At 39.5% G+C, this 27,108-nt stretch overlaps 1 protein-coding gene across 1 annotated transcript in view; it reads right to left on the bottom strand.

Moving 5' to 3' along the window:
• Positions 1-4,532: 4,532 nt before the first annotated feature.
• The window catches only part of DDX10 (DEAD-box helicase 10), a gene marked incomplete at its 5' end in the record, with an annotated part of 219,133 nt that continues 196,557 nt past the window's right edge, over positions 4,533-27,108 (bottom strand). Inside the window, 2 exons of the mRNA XM_084251435.1 lie at positions 4,533-4,814; positions 24,209-24,345. Coding sequence (XP_084107561.1) covers positions 4,637-4,814; positions 24,209-24,345 — 315 coding nt within the window. The 3' untranslated portion in view covers positions 4,533-4,636. The remainder of the gene's footprint in view (positions 4,815-24,208; positions 24,346-27,108) is intronic.

Here is a 27,108-nt window from a genome sequence, read left to right as displayed (position 1 = left end):
GCCTGAAGAGTAGGCCCTGTTGTCAGACTTGGGGCCCTCCAGATGTCTTACTGGCCTTCATCAAAATCCTGTTTTTCTCCCCCTAACTCTCTCTCCTTGGTGCTTTTCCTTAACATTAATCCCTATGGAGGGGACTGCGGTGCTTGCTGTCTCTCTGCAGTATGTCTAGAACTTAGAGCAGAGCTGATACTGCAGGGGTTGCAGGGACAAAGTCCGCGAGGACCTCTCTTCACCTACCACATAACAGACTACACCTATCTACAACCTACATATCTGTGCCAGTTTCTTCTTTGCCCCCCTCCCCAGTGTCACAAGCAACATATGACACCTATGGGCACTTCACTCTCTGGCACTGGGTTTGGAGCCAGTGGGGACCACCAGGAGGGGTCCAGAGAGGTGGAGAGTGAGGTGGCAGAATTTATTCTCCTGGCTGGTTGCATGTGTCAAATGAAGGTCAGAAACCTGCTGCATCCCCTTCCCTCCTCCCTTCAGGGTGAGGAGTAGGAACACGTCCATTACCAAGCTCAGGCAAACCATCCCCTTGTGGTTTCCTTACACCCTATCCTGGCTATGCAGATCCCCCTCTCATTAAATCCCCCTAGATTATCCTCATTTGTGTGCACCATCTGTTTCCTGCTGGGATGCTGACAGAATCCCTCTCTGTGAATAATGGTTTTAATAACTCTCTGAATTCCATTAGAGCCTTGCTCCTCAAATGTGGCCAGGGGCCAGCACCTGGGAGTTGTCAGAGATGCAGAATCTCAGGTCTTACCCTAGACCGCTGAATCGCCACTGGCATGTCTAAAACATACTTAGTACGACCCAGGCACACTGAAGTCTACGAAGCACTACGCTTGACTGTTCTGAGTCTTACTGAAGTTCTTTAAGGTACCGAAAACCCCAAAGACAGACAGGCCCAGGCAATGGAGTCTCAAACTCAGGCAGTAAAGGAGACAGACTGCAGGAGAAATTTAAGAGGAGGATTTATGGGGAGAGGAAGTCTCAGGGAGAGGACCTAGAGGGTCAGGGAGCTCAACAGCCAGAGCCTGCAGGTCTTGGCCGCCCCAACTTGGCCAAGCTCCATGGATTTGTTTCACATTCCACGAGCAAGTGGGCCCTTCACCATTTACTCTTAACCTCTGCCCACAGTACTTGCTCCCTGGTCTGGCTCATAATCTTAGTTTGCTGATTACCTACAGTTTCCGAGCATGTTATTTGCCCGATTTGTCCCTGTTTGAGCAGAGCTTTCTGCACCAGCCTTTCTCTCAAAGACTAATGGCCAGGCTTTGTGTAGCGGCCAATTCCTGATTCAGCAGGCACAGGCACAGGGTTATATGGTATAAAACATGTCTGCCCTGGGCTGCCTGCTCAGCAGGGGCTGGGAAAGAAAATCACACTATGATTAGACGTCTAATTAAAATGATCTGGGAAGATAGGAAACTGTTTTCAAACCTTGGTTACAAGTTCCTTTCCTTTTACCTCCACTAGCACTTCCCGAGACTGCTTCCTCCCCATACTTCCCAGGACATCTGCATCCTCTGGCAGGCTCTGCCAGGCATGGAGATGACTTTCCATGCCCAGGGTAGTTCCAATGTTGTGTAACAAAATTAATTACATTTAATTAAATGTATCCATTTTTTATAGCCCCAAACAAATCTAAAATGCCATGTTAAGCTTATGAGATGGCAGTCCTCCAGCAGATCCTGCTGCTGTGTGACTCTGCTCTCAGAGACCTACGCCATTTTAGGGATCACTTTACACCAGTGAGTCTGACGAATGGCTTCTCGGCCATGGAGAAGCATCATGAAGAATGAGTCTCTGGGTCCAAGGCCAGCAACGCCCTATGTCCTGCCTCTTATCTGCTCGCCTGCAGTAGCCTCTGCACTCAAGACGATAATCTTCCCCTTCTCATCTTTTTTCTAATTAACAATTTGTTTCTCTTTCCCTGACAATGGGGCTACAGGGGAGGGAATTATTTGTATTTCTCACAAGTACCAAGCCCGGCATACGTAATTGCTGAATTTATCATTTATTGAATGAACAAACATTCTCACTCATGGTTATGAGTTTCTCTCTTGTGTAGTCATCAGGAGACGACGGAGGTGGGAAGCTACAGAAATGGCTGCCAGAGGCCCCAGATCCACATCCCTGCTTCCTTCAGTCCCTGCGAGTAAAGAATTTCTTTCATCTTCTGTATATCACTCTGAGGAAAAAAGGTCTCACTGTCCCTTCCGGAGAATTAGGCCCACCATTAGGCCAATCTCTGTGTCTGTGGCTACTTTCACTGGCCCGAGTTGTTGTCCAGCCCTGATGTGAGAGATGAAAGATCTAGGAAACATGGTCCCACACGCCACGGCAAAACACAATGGGTAGCCAAACCAGTAAGTGATTTGGTCCATTTAAATATATATATTTGTTACTTGAGTTTTCTATCAACATTATTCTGATGTATTAACTAGTTTTCAAAATAGAGTAAACTGAAATTGTCAACAATATATACATTTGTCAAGAGCCACTCAGTTCCAGAGATAGAATACAGTTCAAACTAGCTTATGACCCAAAGGCTTATTCAATGTTTACATATACAGGGTAATTCAACTGATGTAATTCCTTTCTTTGGTTAGAAAAAAACATCTGAAGCGGCCTAAGAACATTCAATGGTAAATCTATTCACAGACGCCTATATCTTTCTGGGCTTTGAATACAAGGTCCAGAGACCCTTTACCAGAAACTTCCAAAATCTTCCCAGGTTGTAATGCTCTGAATTCCTTTCTTATTTTCCCTATTAGAGGCATTCTTCCCTTTACAGCCATTTCTTCTAGTTCTCAATTCCTTCACTTTATGTCCTTTCTACCAGAGATGATGTGACATATTGATAATATGATGGACCTTTAAAAACTGTCTTCGTTTATTACTGTCCATTTACTCATTTAGTAAGTATTTACTTTTTTTTTTTTTTTAATGCAAGAGCTGGGGTATAGGCCAGAGGCATGGGAGGGCGAGAGGACTCATAAGAGACAGAGCAGGGAACAGAACAGGCAGACTGACTGAAATACACTGCTGAGGGGAGCAGCGGGCGCGACAGGAGAGGTCTGCCGTGTCATGTGGGAATCTTCCTGGCCGGCTTACTGGGAACCTATCACAGCACAAGTGCTATGTCTGGCTATGCGGATGCCCAAGATAGAAAACACAAGTCAGTTTGCTCCCAAGAAACGAGTCACATGTAAAGGGCTCATAAACAAGTGTTACATCTGCATGGTAAGCACTATAACAGGAATCACGCAGGTCAGCCATGAAGACAATTCTAGAGAATTCCAGAGAAACGTGAACTAGAAGCACAGTGACGGTTAGATCACTGCAATAGTCACAGCAGGTGACGAGGGAGATCTGAATTCCACGACAACGGAAGAAACAATGGCTGAGGGAATCATCACAGAAGAGAAATCCAGAGGAGCAGTGAGTGAAGGGGGGGAAAGAGAAGGGCAGGGTTGCCACATTCTGGCTTTCATGACTGGTGGTGTCAGTGCTGCTCATAAGAAAATGGATGTAAAAGGAGAAACTTTCCAAAAAGGGGCTTGGGGCTGAGGTAGAAGTGTCTGTGAGAGGGGCGAGGCTAACCACCCCCTTTCTTGGGTTCATGAGTGATCTGTACCTTTACTGAAAATGATTGTTTGTGCCTAGAGTGGGAAGTGGGAAAGGGAGAGAGTAGCGAGAGGGTGGCAAATCCATGATAAAGTCAGTTATTTCACACCAAGGCCCAGATTTTTTTCTTTATAAAGAACCTGACGTGTATTTGTAACCAAAGAGGTTTCTTTGTATTTGGCTTTTTGCTCGAGGAGCCTGTTCTGGGGGGGGACCCAAGGTGCCTGCTGAACAAGGCACTTGCAGAAGATCTACAGTCAGTGAGGGGCTTGCCAAGAGACTGGGTTTTAGGTCACAAAGTCTTCAGATTCAGGACTTCTATAGGTTTTATTCAAGGTTAGCAGAGCTGTTTAAGTTAGATGCTAACTGAAGAACTGGAAAAATTCACTTCTTAGGAATGGGCCAACTGTTTTAATGTTAAGAATCTTTCCTTAAGCGTGCTCTCATATCACTAGACACAATGAAACCATTAATATTTTATTTTATAGGAACTATGTTTATTAATGATCATCTCAATGAAAAAATACTCATTCTTCCTCAGGGTTGGTCCATCACCATCTGTCTCTTTAGAGATGTTAAACACATCCCAAGTGTGAGCAGTCTGGTTTAACAGCATATAGAAACCTCTGTATGGTACGCAAGACAGGAATTTCTAACAATGAAACAAGATCTTCAGAACTTCTCAGTAAAACAGAGGAAGCATTTCTGAAAATAAGATGTAGGAACTTGTGTATAAGATCTAACAGAGAACATGCCGGAAAATGGGGCTGGGAAATGTCAGGATCCACCCTCACCCTGAGTTCTCTCTGGGAAGGCACACGCATGTCCTGCAAGGGCTTCGAGAACCATTGCTTCTTTGGGGAGCGTGCGTTTAGGCCACGGGACTCAGGTTACCTGAGTGCCCCAAAGCTACTGTTTCTTCACTTTTTTGTCCATATAATTTTCAAATTTCTTATCCACGAGCAGAAGTTTCAAGGAGAAGAGCAGAAAGTATTTAACTTTGACTTTTGAGCAGATGTAACACCAGCTCTTCATCCTCAGCTAAAGACAGGCCCGTATCCAGAGGCTCTAGGTTTTCCCACTTGGTCTTCTTTCTATTACGGCTTGTGTGTCCCACGTCTTCCACGTCACTGTTGTGCCTTTTTCTCATTGCCTGCTTCTTCATGGTATCACTGGTGGGAACAAATCCAATGATTTACTTTATAAATAAATTGTTATGAAATCAAACACTTAAAATAAGACAAAAATACCAATAACAAATAGCTGGTAATGTTTTTATTCAAGGAAAGAAACTGCAACAAACATCAGGATGTCTGGGTCGCAAGCAAGCACCTTCCCATTAAAGAGGAGACACGGTATGTTATGCACCATGCGCTGTGCACACACTGTCTCATCCAATCCGCACTCTCATTCCAGGAGGCTAGAGCCACATTATCCACCACTTAAAGGCACTGAGAAGCCTACAGTCCAGCTCCAGAGTGTCTCTAACCTCTGCCTGTCTTACCATTTCAAACCACCTCCATTTTAAAGCTGGTCTCTAGTCAGTAGCAGTCTGTGAACCAGCTGATACCAGGATGCCAGGAACTGATCCTACTATCTGTTGTACTGAGTTGTGATATAGAGATTACAAGTAAAACAGAACTTGAACAGTTCAATTACAAATTATTTAAGATGTCAAATTATTCTCACTTAAAATCCGTATGTACGAAACATACAAAATATTAGTAAACTAAACATTATTGCAGGATTCTGCACACACCTGAGGCACAGACCATAAAAATAAAGTTTATTTCTGAAGGTGGCTTTTCTGAAGAAAAAGCCAAACATCCTCAAAGCCTTTTAAGATAGCATTATGTTCAAAGATGACCCAATGACTGGGTCAAGACGCCAGATTCAAATGAAACCTGCCCAACAGCAATGTCACTGCAGCCATTTCCATGAGCTCCATCAGGGTCTGGCAGTGTCCTCAGGCTTCACACCAGGGACGTCAGTTATCTTGGTGAAAGCCCTGGATGTTAGGAGCATTAGCCTCATCTACCGTCAGGTTGAAAGAAGTCAAATGATTGGACCCAGATCACACACATGGGATTGGAATGATTCAGTTCCCAGTCAGGCCAGTGAAAGCAATCTTAGTTGACACACTTCAGTCAACAATTGGATGACAGTAACAAAAAGAGTCAGCTTGGAAAGAGCATTGACTTCAAGACAGTCAGACTTTGGCTGAGGAACATTTCTAAGCTTCAGTATCCTTCTCTGTAAAGATGGGATCTATGTCATTTATTTATTTAACAGAACAGCTCTAAGAATGAAATTATATAAATTTAGTTTCTTGTCTATAAATAATCCCCTTTAAAATAAATTCTTACATTGATATATAATAACCAGCAAAAAAAAAAAATCACAGAAATATTGCATTATATTCCAAACACATCATATCTTCCAAAGGACAATAAACTGGTCAAGTTCCAGCAGATCCTATTCCTCTGTGCACAAGAGCCTGGGTCACTAGGGCTGTGCCTGATCAGCACTTAGGATCTGCCTGAAGCAGCCTGTAAACAATTCTCTATCATGCTCCAGAAATGCCAGAGCTTGGCTTGGTACTAATTCTCTCTCATCACTGAAGGAAAGACAAACCAGACAATACTACGACATTAGTTAGCTACACAAATAATTGCATTTTAAGAGTGCCTGGAGAGATAAACGTGAAAATTCCTGTGGAAAAGAGTCTTGAAAAAAGTAATGAGTCCTAACCTGTTCATGAATACGGTTGGTCTTGGTGTCAATTCTGCCGGGCTACAGTGAGTGCCATGATTTACTCAGTACAAGGTAACAGTGATTTCTGTCCCGCTGATACTTCAAGAGCACCTCAGAGCAGCTCATCAGAAAACATACCAATTAGTGGGCTTGACTAACATGTCCGTTAACATGCTCCTGCACATTATTTTGCCTCCAGGAAATAACTTCTTCAGATAACAAGAGAGATGAGAAATTTATGTAGCCCCAAAAGTTTCTCACTAGCAGCCTGGCTTCTTTGTGGACAAGTTCAAATTCTAGAAAGGTATTTTACTCTATTTTTCCATAGTAAATAGTGGTAGTTCTATTTACTAGTGGTAATAAACTATTAAAAAATAGTATATACAGCCTATAGGTAGATCACCCAAAAGAGGAATAATGTAATGAATTTATAAAATAATTAGTAAGTAGAATATAAAATAGTCACAATTTCATCTCTTCAGAAAAGGCCTTATCTAAGTGGGTGGCACTAGACAGCAACATCTGCAATCTGGCTGAATGAGATGTCCCTCATCTTCTTAATGACACGTGGCTTCCACCCCATGGACAAAAGTGCCTTTGTGGGAGCTGTGATAACTAGCACCACATGCCAAACGACCAGGGTGGAGTCTCTTTCAACCAGGCATTGGGTAATGTAATTGGCACAAAGACCTCAGACCCAGTTTGAGTTCCCCTTGCCTGTGGGAGAATAATGTCTTACACAATCACCCACAAACGAGAGCAATTCCAGAAGTCCAGGTTTCCAGTGGTGAAGTTCCAGCACGCTGACAGAGCAGAAAAAAGCAAGTGCAAAAAAAAAGGCATGGCGAAAGTCATACAAACACTTTTGACTTTGCTCACCTCTGCTGTCCCCCAAGGTGACATAGCTCAGGGCCAAGAAAAAAGTCAGAGGTTGTGATGACGTGTACAACTTGCCCAGCTGTGTGTAACATGACCAAGGAGGCCCATTTCTGTCTCATCCCATCCAGAGTGCGAAATTGTGAGCTGCAAGCTGCATGACCAGGAGACAAGAAGAGACTGGGACAGTGGTAGATAGGGCTCTCAGAGGGCATTAAAAGGACCAAGTCTATTTACTGCATCATGGATTCCATCAAGATGCTTCCCTATAATGCACTGGGGATGCCTCATATGGCTGTCTCCAAATAGTCTACTGGGGCTCCTGGGCTGATTCTGTGGTCAGCTCCCTGTGTTTGTTCTGGATAGCAGTGGTGAGACTGTGTTTTGGCAGGTGGCTAGAGCACAAACTGAATCTGTGGTTCAGCAAAGACCCAAAACTTCACCTTTAGTGCCACCCTTGGGAAAGCAAAAGGGAGGTGGTCAGCATTCAAGGCATATAAACTTTCTGCCCTAAGAGACAGCAAGAAGCATGGAAAAGATGTATCCATAAATCTGCAAAAGCCTCAGAACGCCTAGCAGGGCTGACAGAAGGTATTAGCAAAAGCTGGAGGAAGTGACTGCTACTACAATGTGCTGACAGCAACACAAAACTTCAAGGAAGATGAAAATATCAAGCAAATAAGAGGCCAACAAAGGATCACAATAATCTTTTAGTAGCCAATCTCAGAGACATGAAGATCTTCAATTTAACATATTAAGAATCCAAAATAGTTATTTCAAGGTTCATAAAGTACAAGAAAGCAAAGCAAAGGCAACAAAATTAGGAAAGCAATGTGTGAATAAAACAAGAAATTTAATCAAGAGAAATAATAAGAATCTAAAAATTCTGGAGATAATACAAAGAATGAGATGAAACACACAAGACAGGATAAAGAACAAAATGGAATGAGCTGAAGAAAGTACCTGTAAGTTAGAAAACAGGAATTCTGAATTTATCCACTAAAAGGAGAGCAAAGGAAAAAGAATGAAAAAGGATGAGAAAGTCTACCTGAACTATGACATCTATGAAAATGAAGTAACTTGCAAATTATTGGAATCACAGAAGAGAGGAAGGAGGAGGCAGAAAGCTTATCTACAGAAGTCATATCTGAGACCTTCCCAAATCTGGGGACAGATTTATATATCCAAGTTCATGAAGCTTACAGGTCCCCAAACAAACTCAACTCTGTCAAAAATCAAAGACACAGACAAACAAAGAATGGAATGATATACCCAGGGGGGTGGGGGGGGGGTGGGAACCTTGTTAACCAAGAATATTCTATACAGCAAAGTTATCCTTCAGAAATGGAGAGATAAAGGCTATTCCAGACAAAAGCTGAGTCAATCACTATCACACTAGCATTACAAAGAATCCAAGAAAGAATTCAAGTTGAAATGAAAGGCTGCAAATTAGTACAGGAAAATAACCAATACACTGGTATAGATAATTGCATAGTTGAATTCAGAATTTGGTAAATGTGTAACATGGTGGAGCGCTCACCACTTAACTCTATTAATGTTCATGGGGAGCTTACTGGATCCAATTAAGAACTGGGACTGCAATAATTCAGAGCTGCCAATCTTTCAATAATCCAAATAATGAAAGAGGTTTCTGGTGTTTTAAAGAATAAGTCATACAACAAAACACCAAGGAAAAATATCAGACTGTAATATGTAATCTGGACCAACAATAAGAGGAAAATCCTACTTGGTGACTTAAGTTTTGGTGAAAATGGCTCCATAAAAACTATCAAATATTTGAGCCAATTTATTCATAGCCAATAATTAAAGAAAAAAGATCTAACATTGGAAGGTGAATTCAATTTTTACATCTTAATCACTGAGATTTTTAAATGGAATGTAACTTTCCTACTTTATCAATTTTCTGAACCTACACCTCAAATTCTTCAGAAATTAGGCTGATTTTTTTTTTTTCTGATAGGTTTGATTTCCTGCTTTCGACGTTTTAATTTCTTCAGGTGCTTGTTACCTAGCCACCCAGAGTAAGAAAGTAGTCTGTTAGCTTAGGAGACACAGAAGCAGAGGAAGACCTGGTGTTCACACTCAAGGGTCAGCCTTCTTCTTGGCACTCCTTACATGTGGCCCGGCTCTGAGATCACACACACAGCCATGTGTTCGCATCTGGTTCCTCTGTGAATGTAGCACTTCTCCTGCCTGAAGACCCAGTTTCAACTCCTCCTCTTCCATGAAAGGTACCCAAAAGGAAAGTGATCTCCCCACTCCCCCAGTCCCTACAGCTCAAATTGTTTTTTAGTGATTTTGCACCTAGCACTGCTACTTTCTAGTAACGAAGTAATTTCCCCCCCCACCTATAATATATGTTAGCCATGAGAATGTAAAGTCCTGGGTATGGGAAGGTAAAATACTACAATCACTGAGCATGATTTGAAAGCACCTCTCAAAAATCTTTCAAGTATGCATGCCCAGCAAATTCTCTTCTGGGAATTTAGCCCAAGGAAATTAGGGATCTTTCAAGGATATTCAAGGCAGAGCTATTTGTACTTTCAAAACTTGGAAACTCAGACACCCAGTCATAAGGGATTAATTTGTTAAACAGTTTATAAAATTAGAAATGAGACACTATGCAGGTACTAAAACAACATTTCAGGAATTCACTGACACTGCAAACAGTTATTAAACTGATACAGAATCAGAGTCCATCTTGGCTTTAAAAAAGGCTGCATGTGTGTTCACACAGAAAAAGAGCTGGAAGATTTTTTTTAATGTTCTTTTTGTGATGTGGGGGGTGTGTGTGTGTGTATCTTCTGATTTTTCTGCAGCAACCTTATAAAAAAAGAAATAAATTTAAAGGGAAAAGTAGTTCTAGGCAGCTAGCTATATCCATTATTCTTCATAATTCCACAGAGTTCAGAAGCATAGAGTTGGTGTGCTCACAGGCTTCCACCCAGGTGCTTGGATCCATGGAATGTGGGGAAATGAGAGACTTCTGAGGTCAGGACAAATGGGTCATGGGTTATGGTTAGTATTTAAAAATTATTGCAACTGTGTATCACAAACTACATTTTGTTATTTCTTGGCTTCTGACTAGAATAATATTAACTGAACTTTATAAACACTTGACACTTCAGAAGCTTGGTTTGACAAGAAATTATGTCTTTGTTAGGACTGAAGCAAAAGTTCTCTGCGATGCTGAAAAGGTCAAGACTCAAGAACTATACTCCATGGAGTCCATGCAGAAATTTTTGCAGTAGATTTAAGTAGCTCTACTTTTCAGTTCTAAATATTAAGCTTCTAAGGAAGTCATGCCCACTATCCTTCAGGGAAAAAAAATGAAAAAAGCTAAAAACCAGTCCTCTGAAATCAAGGTTCTTGCTGAAATATCACATATTAAATTTTAATGTAGCCCACATAACATTCCTCCCATTTCTGCCAACCCTATAATATGCTTAAAGGGGGATTTTTTTTTTTTTTGGTAAAGTACACCTTGGCTCTTATAATTTTTCATAAAGATTTCAGGGACTGCCTTCTAGTATTACTTAGTATTATCTTTAAGGATGCTCACGAAGGCACAGGCCTGCCTCTGTAACCTATATGCCCCTTGTTCTCTGAGACTACTTTTTATTCTCTGAACATGCAGTAGGTTCTCAATTTCTTCTGCCTCCATTTGGAATTTCCCCTCCCCCCCCCTTTTATAACAATTCTCACTCCTTACCCTCATCCAAAACCAGATCAAATGTCACCACCTCCTCAAAGATTCCACCCTGACTCCATTTTATGCCTAGTTTATGCCTTTCCCTCGGTGCTTATCCTGAATGATATTAAGTAGGGCTCTCTTCCTTGTGTCTATCAAGTTGTTAGCTTTTTGATGTCCAGAGTTTTTTGTCTTCGTCTTTGAAGAAAACCTAAATAAATGTCCACTCATCTGAATGGTAAAAATCATGACCTTGGTGGGGCTGTTTGAAGTCCTGAGACTGTTGGGAACTATCACAAAGGAGGCAATGTTTCAGTGGATGCTGCTTCTAATTTGACTTCCAATAGAGTTGCAGCAAAAGGCATTACTCATGGAGTAATTATTCATGGAGTACCCCCAGAGGACTCGGGCCAGTCTGTGAGTACACAGGCTCCAGTCTGCTGACTGTCCTCTGGTTTTAATTACTCAAGTACCCGATGCTCTAAAATTTGGCTTTGCATTTGTTTTAATGGTATTATGGCTAAACTCAGCAACTCTTTTCAAAACTCCTGCCTTCTGCTGAGTGAATAATACTCTGTGGAAAGTTGAAATGTTACCATTCCTATACCTCTGCATGAGATGCAAAGGGCAATCATTCTAATTTTAAGTACTTAAAAGTTGACTACAATCTCCCCACTTGATCTCAGTTTTCTCTCCTTTTGTCCAATATTTAAATGTTGATGTTTGCAGCTTCCATCCGTGGCCCTCCTACTATTTCAATTTTACATAATTTTGAGTATTCTCAAGCAGTTCAACATTTCAACAATCTTCCACATAATGCTTGTGACTTTAAAACATTCAACTTTAGCCCAGAGTTCTTTCCTGACCAGATCAGCATATTCAGTCGGCTTCTGGGCATCTCTAGCTACATTTTTAAAGAAGGCACCTCAACCCCAACACATCCCTAACTATTATATGTTTTCCCCAAACTTGTTCTTTCATCTATTATTTCCTTCTGAGTGAACTTCCTGCCTGCACTAAAAGGCAGGATGCCATCCTTGAGCAACCTTCTTCTTCACAGAGACTGATCATTTCCTTACCAGTATCTTTCAAATTCATCTGAGTTATCCCAACGCCTCTGCAGTATCTTACTTTAGGCCTTGTCATTAGTTCTCCTCCTTTACCTGATTCAGCTCAGAGAAACCTTTCTGGGCCATCCCATTCTGGACTGCGCCTCCCAGGCGACCCCAGCATTATGCACACCTACATTACACCATGTGAAGCATCTGCTGGGACTATGTACTTACCCGTTCCCCTATATTTGCAACCACAATGCTGCGGTACTCAAGGGCTCAATAAACATTTAAGTGGTTAGTAAATCCACTGGACTGAGCTTTTATTTAAATGAAGTCTGCCATCACTGGTCTTATCTCAGAAGAGAAACCTTGCCCTTGAGAGGTTGGGAAGACAATTCCTCAAAGGGCAGCTCCACTCATAAAGACGAGCTCTGCTAATTCATGTTTGGTGGGACAGGATTTCACCCAGTATAAAACTAAAATGAAAAAACAAACCATTTTATTGTGTCTTCTCTGTTTTAAAAATTAAAAACACCTTTATATTATAAATATTCTTGTAGAATAACTAAAATCTAAAACACTGAAAACACAAAATAATGGCAAGGATGTGGAGTAACAGGGACTCTCATTCACTGATGGGGAGAATGCAGAACGCAACAGCCACTTTGAAAGGCAGTTCAACAGTTTCTTTTAAAACTAAACAACATTCTTACCATGTCACCTACTATCATGCTTCTTAGTATTTACCAAAAGAAGTTGAAAACTCACATTCACCTGCACATAAATGTTTCTAACAACTTTATTTGGAACAAACCAATATGTCTTTCATTAGATGAATGGATCGACAAACTGCAACACCTCTAATACAACGGAGTATTATTTTTTCATATTTTATTTTTTACATCATTGTTCATTTTTAACAATATTTGCTTCCCCCCACCTCCTCATGTGTAGTCCCTCACCAAAGTACCTGTGCACCATCACCACAGTCCCCTATGCTCCTCCCTCACCCCTCTGATCGCTCTCCCTCCTCCTTCCCTGCAGGATGTCTCTGATTTATGATTGTATGTTTTTGCTTTGTTGTGTTTTGTTCTGTTATTTTTTTTTTTTAACATTGATGTCTTATTTGGTTTCCCTATATTTCTGCTATAAGTGAAACCATTCACTATTTTTCTTTTTCCTTCTGGCTTATTTCATTGAGCATAATTCCTTCTAGCTCCATCCACATTGCTGCAAATGGCATGAGTTTATCTTTTCTGATTGCTGGATAATATTCCATTGTGTATATATACACTACATCTTCCTGATCCAGTCATCTGTTTTTGGGCATTTGGGTTGTTTCCAGGTTTTGCCTATTGTAAATAGTGCTGCAATAAACATAGGGGTGGTCTTTTGGATCAATGTTTTCGTGTCCTTTGGGTAGATCCCTAGGAGTGGAATTGCTGGGTATACGGTAGCTCCATTTTTAGTAGACTGCGGAACCTCCAGACAGCTTTCCATAGTGGTTTGCACTCTCACCAGCAATGTAGGAGAGTTCCTTTTTCACCACATCCTCGCCAACATTTGCTGTTGCTAGTTTGCCATGGTATCTCAGTGTGGTTTTGATTTGCGTTTCCCTGATTATAAGGGATGTTGAACATACAATAGTGTATTATTCAGTGATTAAAAAATGAATTATGAGAGCATGCAGAGAACAAGGAGGAACTTTGACAGCATATTGTTAAATGAAAAAAGCTAATTGGAAAAGGTTGCAAATTATATGATTTCAACTATATGACATTCTAGAAAAAGCAAAACTATGGCTCCATGGTACAAAGACCACTGCTTACCAGGTTGGCAGTGGAGAGGTGAGGGTGGGGAGGGAGAAGAGGGAAAAGGGAGAGAGGAGAGACAAAAGTAGAGCACAGGGGATTTTCAGAGCAGTGAAATTATTCCATGATACTATAATGGTAGACACATGACATCAAATATTTGTCAAAATCCAAAGAATGCACAACATAAAGAATGAACCTTACTGTAAATTACAGACTCTGGGTGGTAACAAATGTCAGTGTAGCTTCATCCATGGTAACAATTCTGTGGGCAGATGTCGATAATAGGAAAGACTATCTGTATGAGGATTTAGGGGGGCATGAGGGAAGTATATGGGGACCCCACTTTTCATTCAATTTTTTACTATAAAAACTAAAATTGCTAAACAAGTTTATTAATAAAAATTCACACAGTTCAAAAAAGTTGATACACCACCAACACATTATAACTAAAAAACAGAAAACACTTTAGTGTCCCTAAGAATGACAGGCTGCTGCTTTTAATTCATAACCTGAATTACGTCAGACCATCTCCACGTCACCTTCCTGTTCTCATGAGCCTCATGCTCCCACACTCCTTTCTGAGGAGTTACCACTTTGGGAGCTGGAATAGCAGCTGTTTCTTAGCCTCATCACCTTCCATGAGGCCAAACAACATCTCAGGATGATACAGGGCTGAAGGATGATGGGATGAAAAGAAGCCAGAGTATCACCTCTGGCAGGAATATACATAATTGAATAGTCATGATTATGCTACTGAGGTAAATGTTTAAATTTTAATAAAGTGTCCAAGCGACTCATGGTTAGAAGCTTGGTCTGAATTATTTTTACTTAAAGAGAAAGCTTTTAATAGCTGTTGAGGTCTCAGCTCACAGATTTATCTAAACTACCTCATCTATGGTGAAATGTCCCAATTCTTCTGTCACCATCCTGTAGTTACCAATTTTTTTGTTTACTTCCTCACAGTTTGTTTCCCTCACTGGAGCATAAGCTTTAAGAGGGCTGGGATCAGTCTCTTCTTTCCTGCTCTTATGCCAGCCACATAAAAAACTTTGTTCACTGAGTGTCTTAATACCGGGAATGTTCCAGAAAGACAACAGACAGGAAAGGGGATTTCCCATGCTCATATTTGGTAATACAGACTCTCAATCTATATGTTGAATAGAATTTACTACAGGACATTATTTTCACTAACTCACTCATCATTTCAACCTAATCCATACAAGAGTCTTCAGACTGCTTTCTTTATAGGGCCTGCCACATTATATATCTGAGGCTTTACAAATTATTTTGATGAGGGTGAAAATGGAAAACATATCCCAGAGGATGTTAAATTCTATTCTTGTAAATATAGATACATATATATGCACGTTTTAAAAATTCCGTGGTTTTGCTTTTAGTAATTAAAGTGATTGCTATATACTAATGACCTCATTATGTATCATACTCTATTTTTTTTAAATCTGCATTAGATTTTCATAATAACTTCACAGAGTAGGAATTATTTTCATTTGACTGATGAATAAAACTGAGGGTGAGAGAGATTGACTTACAAAGTCCACAACTTGTAAAAGAAAGATTTAAATTTGAATCGGTCTGACTCCAAAACCCAGTTTCCCCAGAGAACCAAGTACCTGCCTTTGTTCTAACATAGATTTAATTTCATAAAACTCCTACTTCTCCCCATGTTGCAGAGTTTATGGCAATAAAGCACACAGATCAACATTTCCAAAGTGCATGCAGTGGTGCATGTGGGCAAGATATTCAGTGTCTGTTCATCGAACTTGATGTGATTCATGCCTGCTACAGTATAAATCATACATTTCCACTTGCTCGAGTAACTGTCTTTGTAATACAGATGCTTCTCAAACCATCCTGCCTGTGGGTGACAGAGAAAGGCTGAAGGACAGAGACTGATTCACTAATACAATATTTTTCCTTATAGAGGAAACTAATAGGTCTCATTCCACTTGATATTTTTATTCCCTCTCTGGCGCTTAGGAAGCTTTAGCCAACAGACTTACAGAGGAGAGAAGGGGTAGAACCAAGGTCACATCTCAACAAGGAGGAGGCAATCGTTAGTACGTGCTGGGAATAGGAGGATCAGTCATGGTTATGCAGCATATTTTAAACAAATGACATGGGAATTAACTCCAATAAAAAAAAAAAAAAACCGGAAACCTGGAAACTGCATCCCCTGTACCGCAAGGAGGCTGCAGTCAGCACTGCAATTCCAAGCCTCAAGAAAGCCCCACAATCCTGTCTCCTAGGACTGTGGTGAAGGCACCACAGAAGAGAAAGGTCAGAGGGGGGACCTGTCATCTTCTCTCCTGGTGTGTGCTCCACAGAAACAGCAAAGTGGAGTGAGCGATAAACTGCCAAGGACACTAGGACAAGCAATTCCAATAATTAAGTTATAAAATTGAGAGAGAAATCATCAGGGATTCTGAAGCCTGACAAGGAAAAATAGACCCTGCAGCCAGAAAGTGTCAGGATGCTCATGTGCATGCGCCTGACTTCTGCAGCAGCTGCATGTACCCACATGCAATCTGGAGTGTCCTGGTGTGTGCCACACCAAGAAACAGAGGCTCTGCATCAGTGTACAAGAGGTTGCTTGGAGGTAGCACACCCCTTCATATTTAGGGTGTCGGTGTAGCTTTTCTGCCTCCCTGCTCTCTCTCTCTCCAAGGAAAGAAATGAGGTCGAACTGTGACCAGAACTAGCTACAAGCAAGCTGAGGACTGAGGTGAGAACAAGAATATTCCCTCACACAGAAACCCTCGGTGTCCTATTGTCATGTGCTACAGGGAGTTCAGCCCCTGAGCACCCAGTGTGTGCCCCTTGATTGACAAAACTCTCCTTCTTGCATTCACATCAATATGTGTTGCTTGAACTTCTTCCTAAAGAATTTTCAACTATTAATAAGTGAAGCTGGGATCAGTAAGAAAATTCTCAGAAATCTTCATATCTATCCATAAATACTGGCATCATGGCATCTGAATATATTGTGCCAGAGACTCTTCCCCTTCTCATAAATTTTCATTTACAAGGCCGAAGCAACAGTACTAGTGAAGATTAATTACTGCAGTGCCTTCCATAAAGTCTGCCCTGCTTCCTCTGGTGGTGAAAGCTACTGTGCAGACACAGGAGTGAAAATGTTCCACATCCTTAATGTCACTCTTCTAGCTGCCTGGTGCTAAAAAAAAAAAAAAACCCCAGATTTGTGAAAACAATTTAGTCAAAAAAGATTGACTGGCTCAGAGTTCATTACAAATATAACTACAAGAGCAGGAGAAGCAATGTCCTCTTAGAATTCTAATAACCAGAAGGTCTGGGGCGATGAGCAAGAAGTGGGAAGCAGGAGACAACACATCACACGCCGATCCATGTGCATATGTCCTTCTAAAGACACACGTGTCATCTGGCACTGGGAAAAAGCTTTGGCTCCCCCATCGCTGTTTTTCTGGCTCAAAAACCCAACTTAAGAATAGGATGAGATACCATGATCCCCTCTTCACGATAAATGCATGATTGAGTCTATACTGCCCATGTGCCCACACCCTCGCCGTGTGGAAATCCATCTCAGGATAAACAAGATGCCCCCCAAGCCCATTCAGAGCATACAATTAATCCTTGCACTGCAGCAATTTAAGATATACACAATTTTTTCTTATCTCCCAGATTAAAAAAAAAAAAAGTAGACACCCATAAAAGTTGGACTTCTTTGTTGCTATTACCCATTTTTCTTGATACTAATCAGTATGTAGAACATTGCGTGCTCCCCAGAAGCACATCAGCCTCTCTCCTCAAACTACTTTCACTGATTAGTTTTCAATATTCAAAGATCATCACCTCACTCAAGCATGTCTACAAGTTCCTGCTATCTGGCAAAATTAAGTTTTACAATTTAGTTTTACTCTTCATTAGTCCTGCCAATGATTTCAAGAAAGAAAATCCAATCTCCAACAAACTTGCCCATTAAAGAATCACTTAAGATGATAAAAATAAAAGGAAACAGAAGAACAAGAACCAAAAATTCTGAAAGGCACGTGGGATAAAGAAATTAACGTGCAAGTAAGTGATAGTGTGTTATCCATCATTCGGCATGAATGCATTCTAGATGACATGTCGATTGCAATGGAGGAAAGGGTGGGCCTAAGGCAGTGTCTTCAACTGCTGAAGTGACAGAAGAGTAGGAAGCACAGAGTGAGGACAGAGACGGCGAAGGTCAAGCAGGAGGCTCCCTAAACAAATTTCTCAACACGTCTTTCCCACCCAGTCCTTACTCCAAAAATAATACTTTCCTTTCTCAATGGGTAGCAATCTTTTCCCTCCAAGTCCCAAGACAAATAACATTACCTTTCTCCCCCTCAGCCTCGCTATCCATTGCACAGAATACTGTTATTTTTTTGAGAGCAATGGCAGAATGGGGAAAACAAAAGCAACACATTTTTAAGAAAGTCAAATAAATTAATTCCTTGTGTCACCTACAATTCATGTTAAGTTCTGGGCAAAGCTCTATGAATTTTGATAGTTCATAGAACTATCAAACTGAGATTTTCTCTTGAAAGATGCTAGGCATACTGGAATTGGGGATTAATCTCTTGAAGATGGAGAAAAGAATGGCAGGCTCACAGTTAGGTCAATATATCATTAAGCTGAGCTGTTTCCTTTCTACTTCTCTCACTCACAACTCCCTTCACCTACGAAAAGGAGCTCAAGCAAGTGGAAACTGTAGTCAACAGTATTTTTCTTTTAATGATCACCATACCATTAATACAGTCAGCACTAGTAAGTCCACTAAGACGTACATAAAACATATAATGTGCCATATGCAGTCCCAACCAAAAGTATTTAAGGAGGAAATAAAAATGTTTCCTGGGAATTTTGTTTCTCCAGAAATCCATCTTTGACTCACACACTTTTCTTTTCCTACTGAAAAGCCTTCCACACAACACAAAGCTGACCATTAAGTCATGGAAGGGTAGTCCCTGGACAAAATTACCTGAAGAGATGTTAGGAACAATACCAGAAGAAACTTGAGATAACATAGTTAATTTTCTTCATACAAAAGGTAACTTCTGTATGCATGAAAAGGCAGTTCGCTCAAAAATACCAAAATTAATATGGAACATATTTTTAAACATAACTCCAAACAAACAAAAATTTCCCAAAAAATAAACACACAAAAAAATTCTTGATCAGTCTTAATTCAGAGCTGTGCAAGATGAGGTAAAAAGAACATGTAATTCAATTAGATACAAAACAGTTTGCTCTGTAGAGGGTATCCATTCACATAGAAGGCACTGTGTCTGTAAGAATTACTGGTATAATTGGTCTTACGCTACCTAGAATAATCTACCAAATATCCCACCACACAATTCTTTTATAAAGTAACCTGCCTTAGACACTGCATTCTGTGAAGAAAAGATTGATATGAGGCAATAACCACAACCTTTTCTGTTTTTGGTTTTTTTTTGTTTGTTTGAAAAAGGCTAAGACTATAAATATTAAAAACTTAATTTGACTGGATAATGAATATCTGGAATATCCAGCTGCTTCTTTTTCATCGTATTTAATGCTTTGCAAATTTTCACATCATTAGCAATTCACATGAAAATGGCCATAAACCAAACATGATGAATGCTACCAGATACACAAAAATTAATCTCCTATTACATGCTCAGAATCAAATCTCTAAGCTTGTGAGGCATGGCTAAAAGGAACAACTTTATTGAAAGAAGCTCTTAATTGGAATATGGTTAAAAACACTCTTGTTTCACTTCAAAACCCACATTCTCTAGAAGCGCAAGTTACTCAAGTCCCTACTCAGTTAAGACTTCGGAATTAGCCTAGACACCGTTCCCTTCAGGAAGATCTGCCTGACTCATCAGGCCCTGGTTAGTTCATCACCAACATGCACTCCATGGTCACCCTCTACTCCCCTCCACTGCACCTCCCTCAGGGCACAAATCACCCCATGTGTCCATCACATTCTCTTGCAACTGTTTCTTAGCTATTCGTGAAGTCCACTGAATTAAAGCTTTGTGAAAACAGGAAGGAGGTACCAGCACTTACTAAACTAGGCACATGACAGGCACAAAACATTCTTCGTTGAAAGAATGGATAAAAGAAATATGACAACAAGCCAGAAATGAACAAGATCAAGTGGAGAGTTTTAACTCTTAAATAAATAAGTAAAATATAATTTAAATGATGCAGAAGGTTCTTATTCCACTTCTTGGCACTGCATACAGAAGCTTGTTGAAACATTTTATTGTGAAAGTGGTATAACTACCTTATATGAACTATTTGGAGATAAAGAAAAATCATTTATGAGCACACAGACAACTGTAGTTATTTGAGGTATTTTTCACCCTTAAAATGTATAAAAAGCTACCTCAAGTACTCACTGGAGACAAGAACACATGATTCCCAGGTAACCCATAAATTCTATATGTCACAGAGTCTACTACAAGGCTTCCTACCAAATCGTTCCACTTTAATAACAATAACTATGCTAATCCTGCAGATTCAAAGGAGGAATCACAACTGAAAGTCACAGAGTAAAGCCCAGCTGGACCAACTGGTAAATGGATGAAGGTGCGAAAAGAAATCAGAAAGCATCAAAGCAAGCTCTCCTTGCTACACCTGTTTTCAAAAACAGTACACAAAAGCTTGAAGATTTCAGACATCTCCCCACACTGACCAAGTAGCTGACATCCTTCTGTTCTGCGGGTAGATGGCCCACTCCCCAATTTCACAGTTCTGACTCTGAAGATAAATGGAGCCATCCAAGCAGTATTCTTAAAAGCTTTTAAAAGGAACTCAAGGTCACATTATTTTTCATTGTCCCTGGAACGATGCAATAAACAAGACATCTCTTTCTGTGATGCTCCCTTAAAGGAGTTGGATGATGCACATCACAATCTCTTTGGAATGTCAGTGTTAGAGATGGCAATTCTGATATCCCACAGAGGGCTGAAAGCAGTTTAAATTCCACTGCAGCTGAGCTGAGGAGGCAGCGAAGTACAAACTGTTTAAAAGCCTAACAGACCTCCCTGAGGAGGAATTACTGACCTCAGATTCGGTCGTTGTCCACTACACCTGCCCCTCCTTGCCCCATTCATACTAACTAGCTTTCCCTGTGAAGAAACAGAAGTGTTACTCATGCTCAATATTTGTGGGTGTCACCTAAGTGAAGGAAAAAGAAGACCCAGAGGAAATTTTCAAAGAAAATTGCTTGTGGAGTTAGGTTGGAAGAGCCATTTTCTAACTGGTGTATCTAACTGGCAGACCTGAAGATGCAAAGTTAATATCCAGAGAATAACCAACTGTCAGAGTACAGATGGCCAAGAGGCTGGAACACTGGGTGGGCCTACAATTATTAAGTCGAGGCTAGAAAAAGTGCAGCAAATAAAGCCCATGATTGTGCCAGCAGGACCCGCTGAACTGACCTCACAACATCTTACCAACTAGTCATGTTTACGTGAGGCAAAGAAAAAAAGATGCAGCCAAACTGGTGCTATTATTATGAAAAGAAATTACTACTCTCAAATTCTAGTGTATATGGATTTACTAGTGAATGCTTTTCCTTATCCAAAAGAATTTTGGTTTTTGTTTACATATATCTTTATTCACTGCCACTGCAGTAATTTTAAGAGAAGCAAAAAGGAAAAAAAATAGGAGGGAAAAAAAGAAAATGAGATTGCAACTAGAAATTTCACAGACAGACTTCCTATATAACTTATATCTATATCCTGCCTCCTAGTCTAAGAGTGGCAGACAAAGCCCAACCTGGATGAGAAGCAGGGGAAATTAAGCACCAGTAATATACACCTTCCAATCCTGGTTTCAGTCCAGGGGTTCTCAATTGTGGGACATTTGACACCTTGCAATTTCTGAAGATATTTCTGGTTGTCCCAGATGGGAAAGGGCTAGTGATTGAGGCTAAGGATGATAAAGAATAGTCTACAACCACCTCCAGATTCCTTAAACAATTATCTGGGCCAGGTTGCCAATAATGCTGAGGTTGGGAAACCATGGCCTCGTCAAGTCTCTCCTATGTTTAGACTGTGGACCAAGATTTCAGGGGAATGACATTAAATGTGATTTCCCAGCAGTGTCCCTGAGCTACCTCTCCTAATGCTACAGTAATTCTACATAATTTGATTGCAGTATTAGGACTACAGAATCTGTCCCTGACTTGTACTGTGACCATAGACAATTTATTTTACCCTTTTGCCTCTTCAACTATAAGAAGAGGGAGGCTAGACTAGATAATCACTGTGTTGACAAACAAAAGACAAAACTGTCAGGAAAACCCTAAAATGTGCTGAAAGAATAAAGCCCTGTGGGTAGTCTCTTCCACAAAAGACATTTTTTTTCTTCAATTTAAGATAAATTTACCAATTCATTTCAATCTCTGATAATTCAGAATTAACTAGTTGTACCTGAAAGTAAAGTATTTTATTTTCCTTTAATGCTTAAATATTTTTCATCTGAACCTTGAAGATGTTTTGGCATCTCAAGGTACACCTACCTTCTTGTCTACCTCTGCTACAGTACCTGAGCTTGGCTTCTTCCAATTCTCCAACCATTATTTCAGAACCTTACTAATACCAATTACATTACCATATATAGACATATATGAGTTATATGACATAATTTTATATATAAAATCAGTTTATAGTTCCACTTATTTTTTACTCTATAAACCTCTTTAATGAATCAATTCAATATTTCAAGGCCTGCGTCTGTGACATTAATGTTGGGGGCAGGAGCAGGGATTAGAGCTTAAAGTGTTGTTATAAAGACAGTTTTTGGCTATCAAACAATTACAGGCTAATTAAGAGGATGAAATATGTGACACCGTGAGAGGACAAGTCATATAACTAAGTAGTTGCGGAAAATGTCACAATGAAGGTTAGAAATGCCAGGAGAATGACATAGATTAACAATGACCCAGAAACTATCATTAAAAATGTTAGGAAAATATCTTTATGAATCAGATACAGAAGGAATGCTGACATCTTGCCCATGCTTTCAAAAGTTACTCTTTGTTATAAAGGTAATATTAGAAAGATGTGCAAAATATGACTGCCTAACAAACTGTGAGACCCGATTAATGCTCCCACCATAGAGTAAAATTACACAGAAACATTTGTTAGTTAATGGTATAAAGACTTCCATGTTAATTAGACCACAAATTCCAGGCCCCAACAGGTGCACCAAGGCATCTTCTGAAGCAAAGTATGCACCTTTACTCTTACAGGTCAATTTCTAGAGATTAGGAATATGCCCAGAACCTAAATTATGGAACCTCACTACATACATTTGTGTGTTTTTCTAAATTCTTATCAAGTTATTTTCTTCTGCAGCGTCTTCTGTGGTGGTAAAACTACTGTCCACTCCCTAGTTGATCAAAGGCAAGCACCTCAAGTTTCTAGAGTCTTTTGGGAAGATGGTACCTTGGTTAAGTTAAATACTATTCTATATATATATATATTACAAAATAATTCTCTATTTAAATGAGCACAAGATTAAATGAAGGGTAACTCGGAAATGGAAATGATCTCTACAGCATTCCCTCCTGCAGGGATAATCTTCTTAAGACCTTTTCATATTGTTGTTCTTACTTAAAATGGCAACACAGCTCTCAGAGGCCATTTCTCCAGTTTTACCCTCCCTGGGCTAGCACTGGAGGGGTTCAATCAAAGCCTTCTTCCCCTCTACCCTATGAACTTCATTTGCCATTAATAAGTCCCTTTCCCCTCATAAATTTAGACTAAGCTCATCTGTTTAGAATGTCCATAAAGTTCAATGTCCTGAACTTTTAAATTAATAGAGTCTCAGTGTAATCTAACACACAGCCCTGTGAAAACGAACGCTGACAAGTCACACTATTATTCATCATATTTCATTGTTTCTGGCATGGTAGCAAATAAGTCCACATTACAAATGAGCAGATTTTAAACAAAGAATGTGTCAAGTCCTGTTTATGTGTAAGTTTTCCATTACTCTGTGTGTGTGTGTGTGTATGCTACTGAATTTTATATCAAAGGATGTGAAGCTATAAACTGCCCTTATTTAAAATTCAGAGGATTTTTACCACCACTCTCAGAGTCCTGACAGAGAATCAAAATAATCCTGCCTCTGTTTGCATTAAATATACCCCAGTGCATGAAATACTTAATCATAATGGATTCAGAAAGAGACAAGAATAAGACCATAAAAAGAAAAAGCAACTCTGTTCATTCATACATCTGAGAAGAACATAACTCTTGTGACTCTAGACATCTTCTGAACTTTTTAAAAGGAGATGACCCGTGTACTTAATAACAATGGTAAAAATGTACCTAATTTTATCTTCCATATCTTCACTATCTGATTCTTCAGAGCTTCTGTGCTTATCTGGATCCGGAAGTGTGCTTGGGTCAAATCCATCACCATCATCGTCACTCCAATCCAGAAAGGCTTCTTCTTCATCTTTGGTCTAAAAAAAACCACACACAAACAAGGAAAACTGATTTAAGAACACAGTTGAGAAATCATCAGGCCTTATTTCTGTAGCTAAATAAATATCCCTCTAGCTGAGAACCTCAAAGTAGAGCCCTCATATTCTGGTGAAAGCCTCTACGACTTTCATTTGCAAAGAGACATAATCATTTGCAAAGAGAAGGAAAATCCGTGTCATTTCAGAAAGTAAATCACTATTAAGTCCATTAAAGCCAATAAGAGGAAAAACTGTCAGATGTATTACTTCCATGTAACTCAGCTATCAGAGAAATAAAGTGCCACACACGTAAGTCTCAAAACTATTAGCTGAAAATATAAAAGTCTAGAAGAGAGTAGAGAAATATCTCTCTGATTATTGTACAACACTATCCTCAGTCTCAAAAATTACAATCAGATCTACAATAGTTCGTTAATAGTGAAAGGCCTTCAAAATTCAAGAATCAGTACCAAGTGCAACGAACAAAGTAAAAAGGGAAACTATGCAGTTTCATGCAAGTAGGTGGGAAAGTGGGTCTTTTTTCTTTTGCTATATGATGGTTTATTTTAACTAAAGAAAAAGTAATGCCAATAAACTAGATATTTATATGATAAACACCCCTTCTAACAAATTTATTTCCAGCAGAACAGTTTTGTCACCTAGTTGATAAGCAAGCACGGCCACATGCATGTAACAGGTTATAAGTAGGACTAAAAAAAATAAAATCTGAATGACTTTGTTTGTTACCATCTTTTTTAATTCTTCACATCATCTGGGAAAAACTTCAGTGATCCTCTGATTTCAAATATTGTATGCTTTTTTCCTAAAAATTTAGTAACAACTTAGGATAACAAAGCAGGCCACTGTAGAAGATCCTAACACTCTGAACAGCTCTCTGGATAATGTCTAACCGTAACAAAAGGAAAAAAGAAGTAAAGAAAATAAGGACTAATCACTGAGGCACAAATCTCATCAATTCCCTGGTAAAGTTTCCTGCTTTAAAAAAAGCAATGTATGGAAACAAGTAACAAATGGGGAGAAAAAAAGGCTGCCATTCAAAATAGGAAGCAGCCTGCCTGACAGCATACACACAGTCTACTTGAAAATAATCAAGGGTATCAACCAAAACCAAATGTCATCATATACTCAAGAACACTAATCTCCTGGGCTACATTAGAGTTCTAATTTTCCATGCACTTAAAGGAATTTGCTGTCTATATGTGTCGAGCAGAGTCAAAACAACTCTCAAGTTTCTTGGTGTCAGGGCATCTTTACAATTAAAAAGTATGAAGGACCCCAGAGAGCCTCTGTTAATGTGTAGTCTATCTGCTGATATTTACTGTATTAGAAATTAAAAATAAGAATTTTAAAAATTAATTTAAAAGAAATAGTTATAGTCACTATATATCAAGAGCAGATTTTTATGAAAAAAATCTTTAAGGTCAAAACCAGAAGGATATTTTTGCAAGTTTATTTAATGTCTGGCATTAAAAGATAGAGCCTCAAATCTGCTTCTGCTGTTGTTCTGAAGTATATGAAGAAAATCTAGTCTCTCACAGAGGGTAGTTACCAAAGAGGGGAGTAATTTAGTAGTCTTTTCATATCACTGCAGTTACTTATCTTCAGTGTCACAAGAAACCTGGATGAGTGGTAGTTCCTTAAACTGCAGTTGCAATGTGGAATATGAAGTCTACCAGTGAACTCTGTTATATAAGAATCCATTATCTACTTTGTGCTCTGAATGGGTATTTTACCAGTGAATAACTTCATAACATCACACATTGGCCATTTGAAAAATAATGATTCCAGAATTATGCAGATCTTCCTTATGTAGATCCTTAAACACAGACATACTTCATTATACAATATTTTTAAAAGCCACATTTTTTAATGTTCCCATCAATATCAGATGAAAAGCCTTTTAAAACATGGGATGCTATTGGTGGATACAAGTTTTCCCAAGTGACACATTAAGAAAGTATTGCTGAATATAAGCTTTCCAAAATTCTAATTCTTTCTAAGCTCATATTTTATCACCATAACAAATATTTTTCAGTTTTTTTCCCTTGAAGTATAAGCAAAAGGCGTTATATTCCTCTGGCTGCTTTCAAATTGTTCTCTATCATATTGCAATCTCCATCACACAGCACTTCTAGGAATGCTTTTCTTTGTGATCATCCTTCTCAAGGGTCTGCAAGCTTCTTGGATCTATCAATGTTTTTCATTAACTCTGAGAAGTTTTAGCCCATTATTTCTTCAAATATCTTTAAACTTCTCATCTCACTTTCTGTGGTTGTAAATACAGTGTATACCAGACTACTTTACAACACGAAGTAGTTAACACCTAAGTTCAGTAACAGCCAACTTCTCCTGGGGTACATTCATTTTTCTCCCTGGGTAGGGTCATTTCTACTGGGTGTTCAAACTTGTTATTTCTTTTCCCTGGTATTTCCAAACTGCTTTTGCGCTTATATAGCATTTTTTTTTCTTTTTTAAGTAATTGTAGTCTTCAGCACAAAGACTTCCAGGTTTGTTTATGTTGTTTTGTTCTTAACATAGCTATTATTGCTCTGCTGAGATTACCTGTTTATTCATTTAAACCATATTTTCCTTTAATTCCTTGAACATACTTTTTTCTAATACTTTGTATTCAAAAGAGCTGCTCTGAAGTTTTTTCTAAATTAAAATCTGGGCTAAGAGTTTCTACTGACTGTGGCTTTTTTTGGGTGTGGGTCATAGTGTCCTGCTTAACTGTACACCTCG

The sequence above is a fragment of the Talpa europaea genome (assembly GCF_964194135.1).
Source record: "Talpa europaea genome assembly, chromosome: 12".
Classification (NCBI taxonomy): Eukaryota; Metazoa; Chordata; class Mammalia; order Eulipotyphla; family Talpidae; genus Talpa; species Talpa europaea.
Note: the sequence above shows the minus strand (reverse complement) of the source record. Positions and strands in the feature narration are given on the sequence as shown.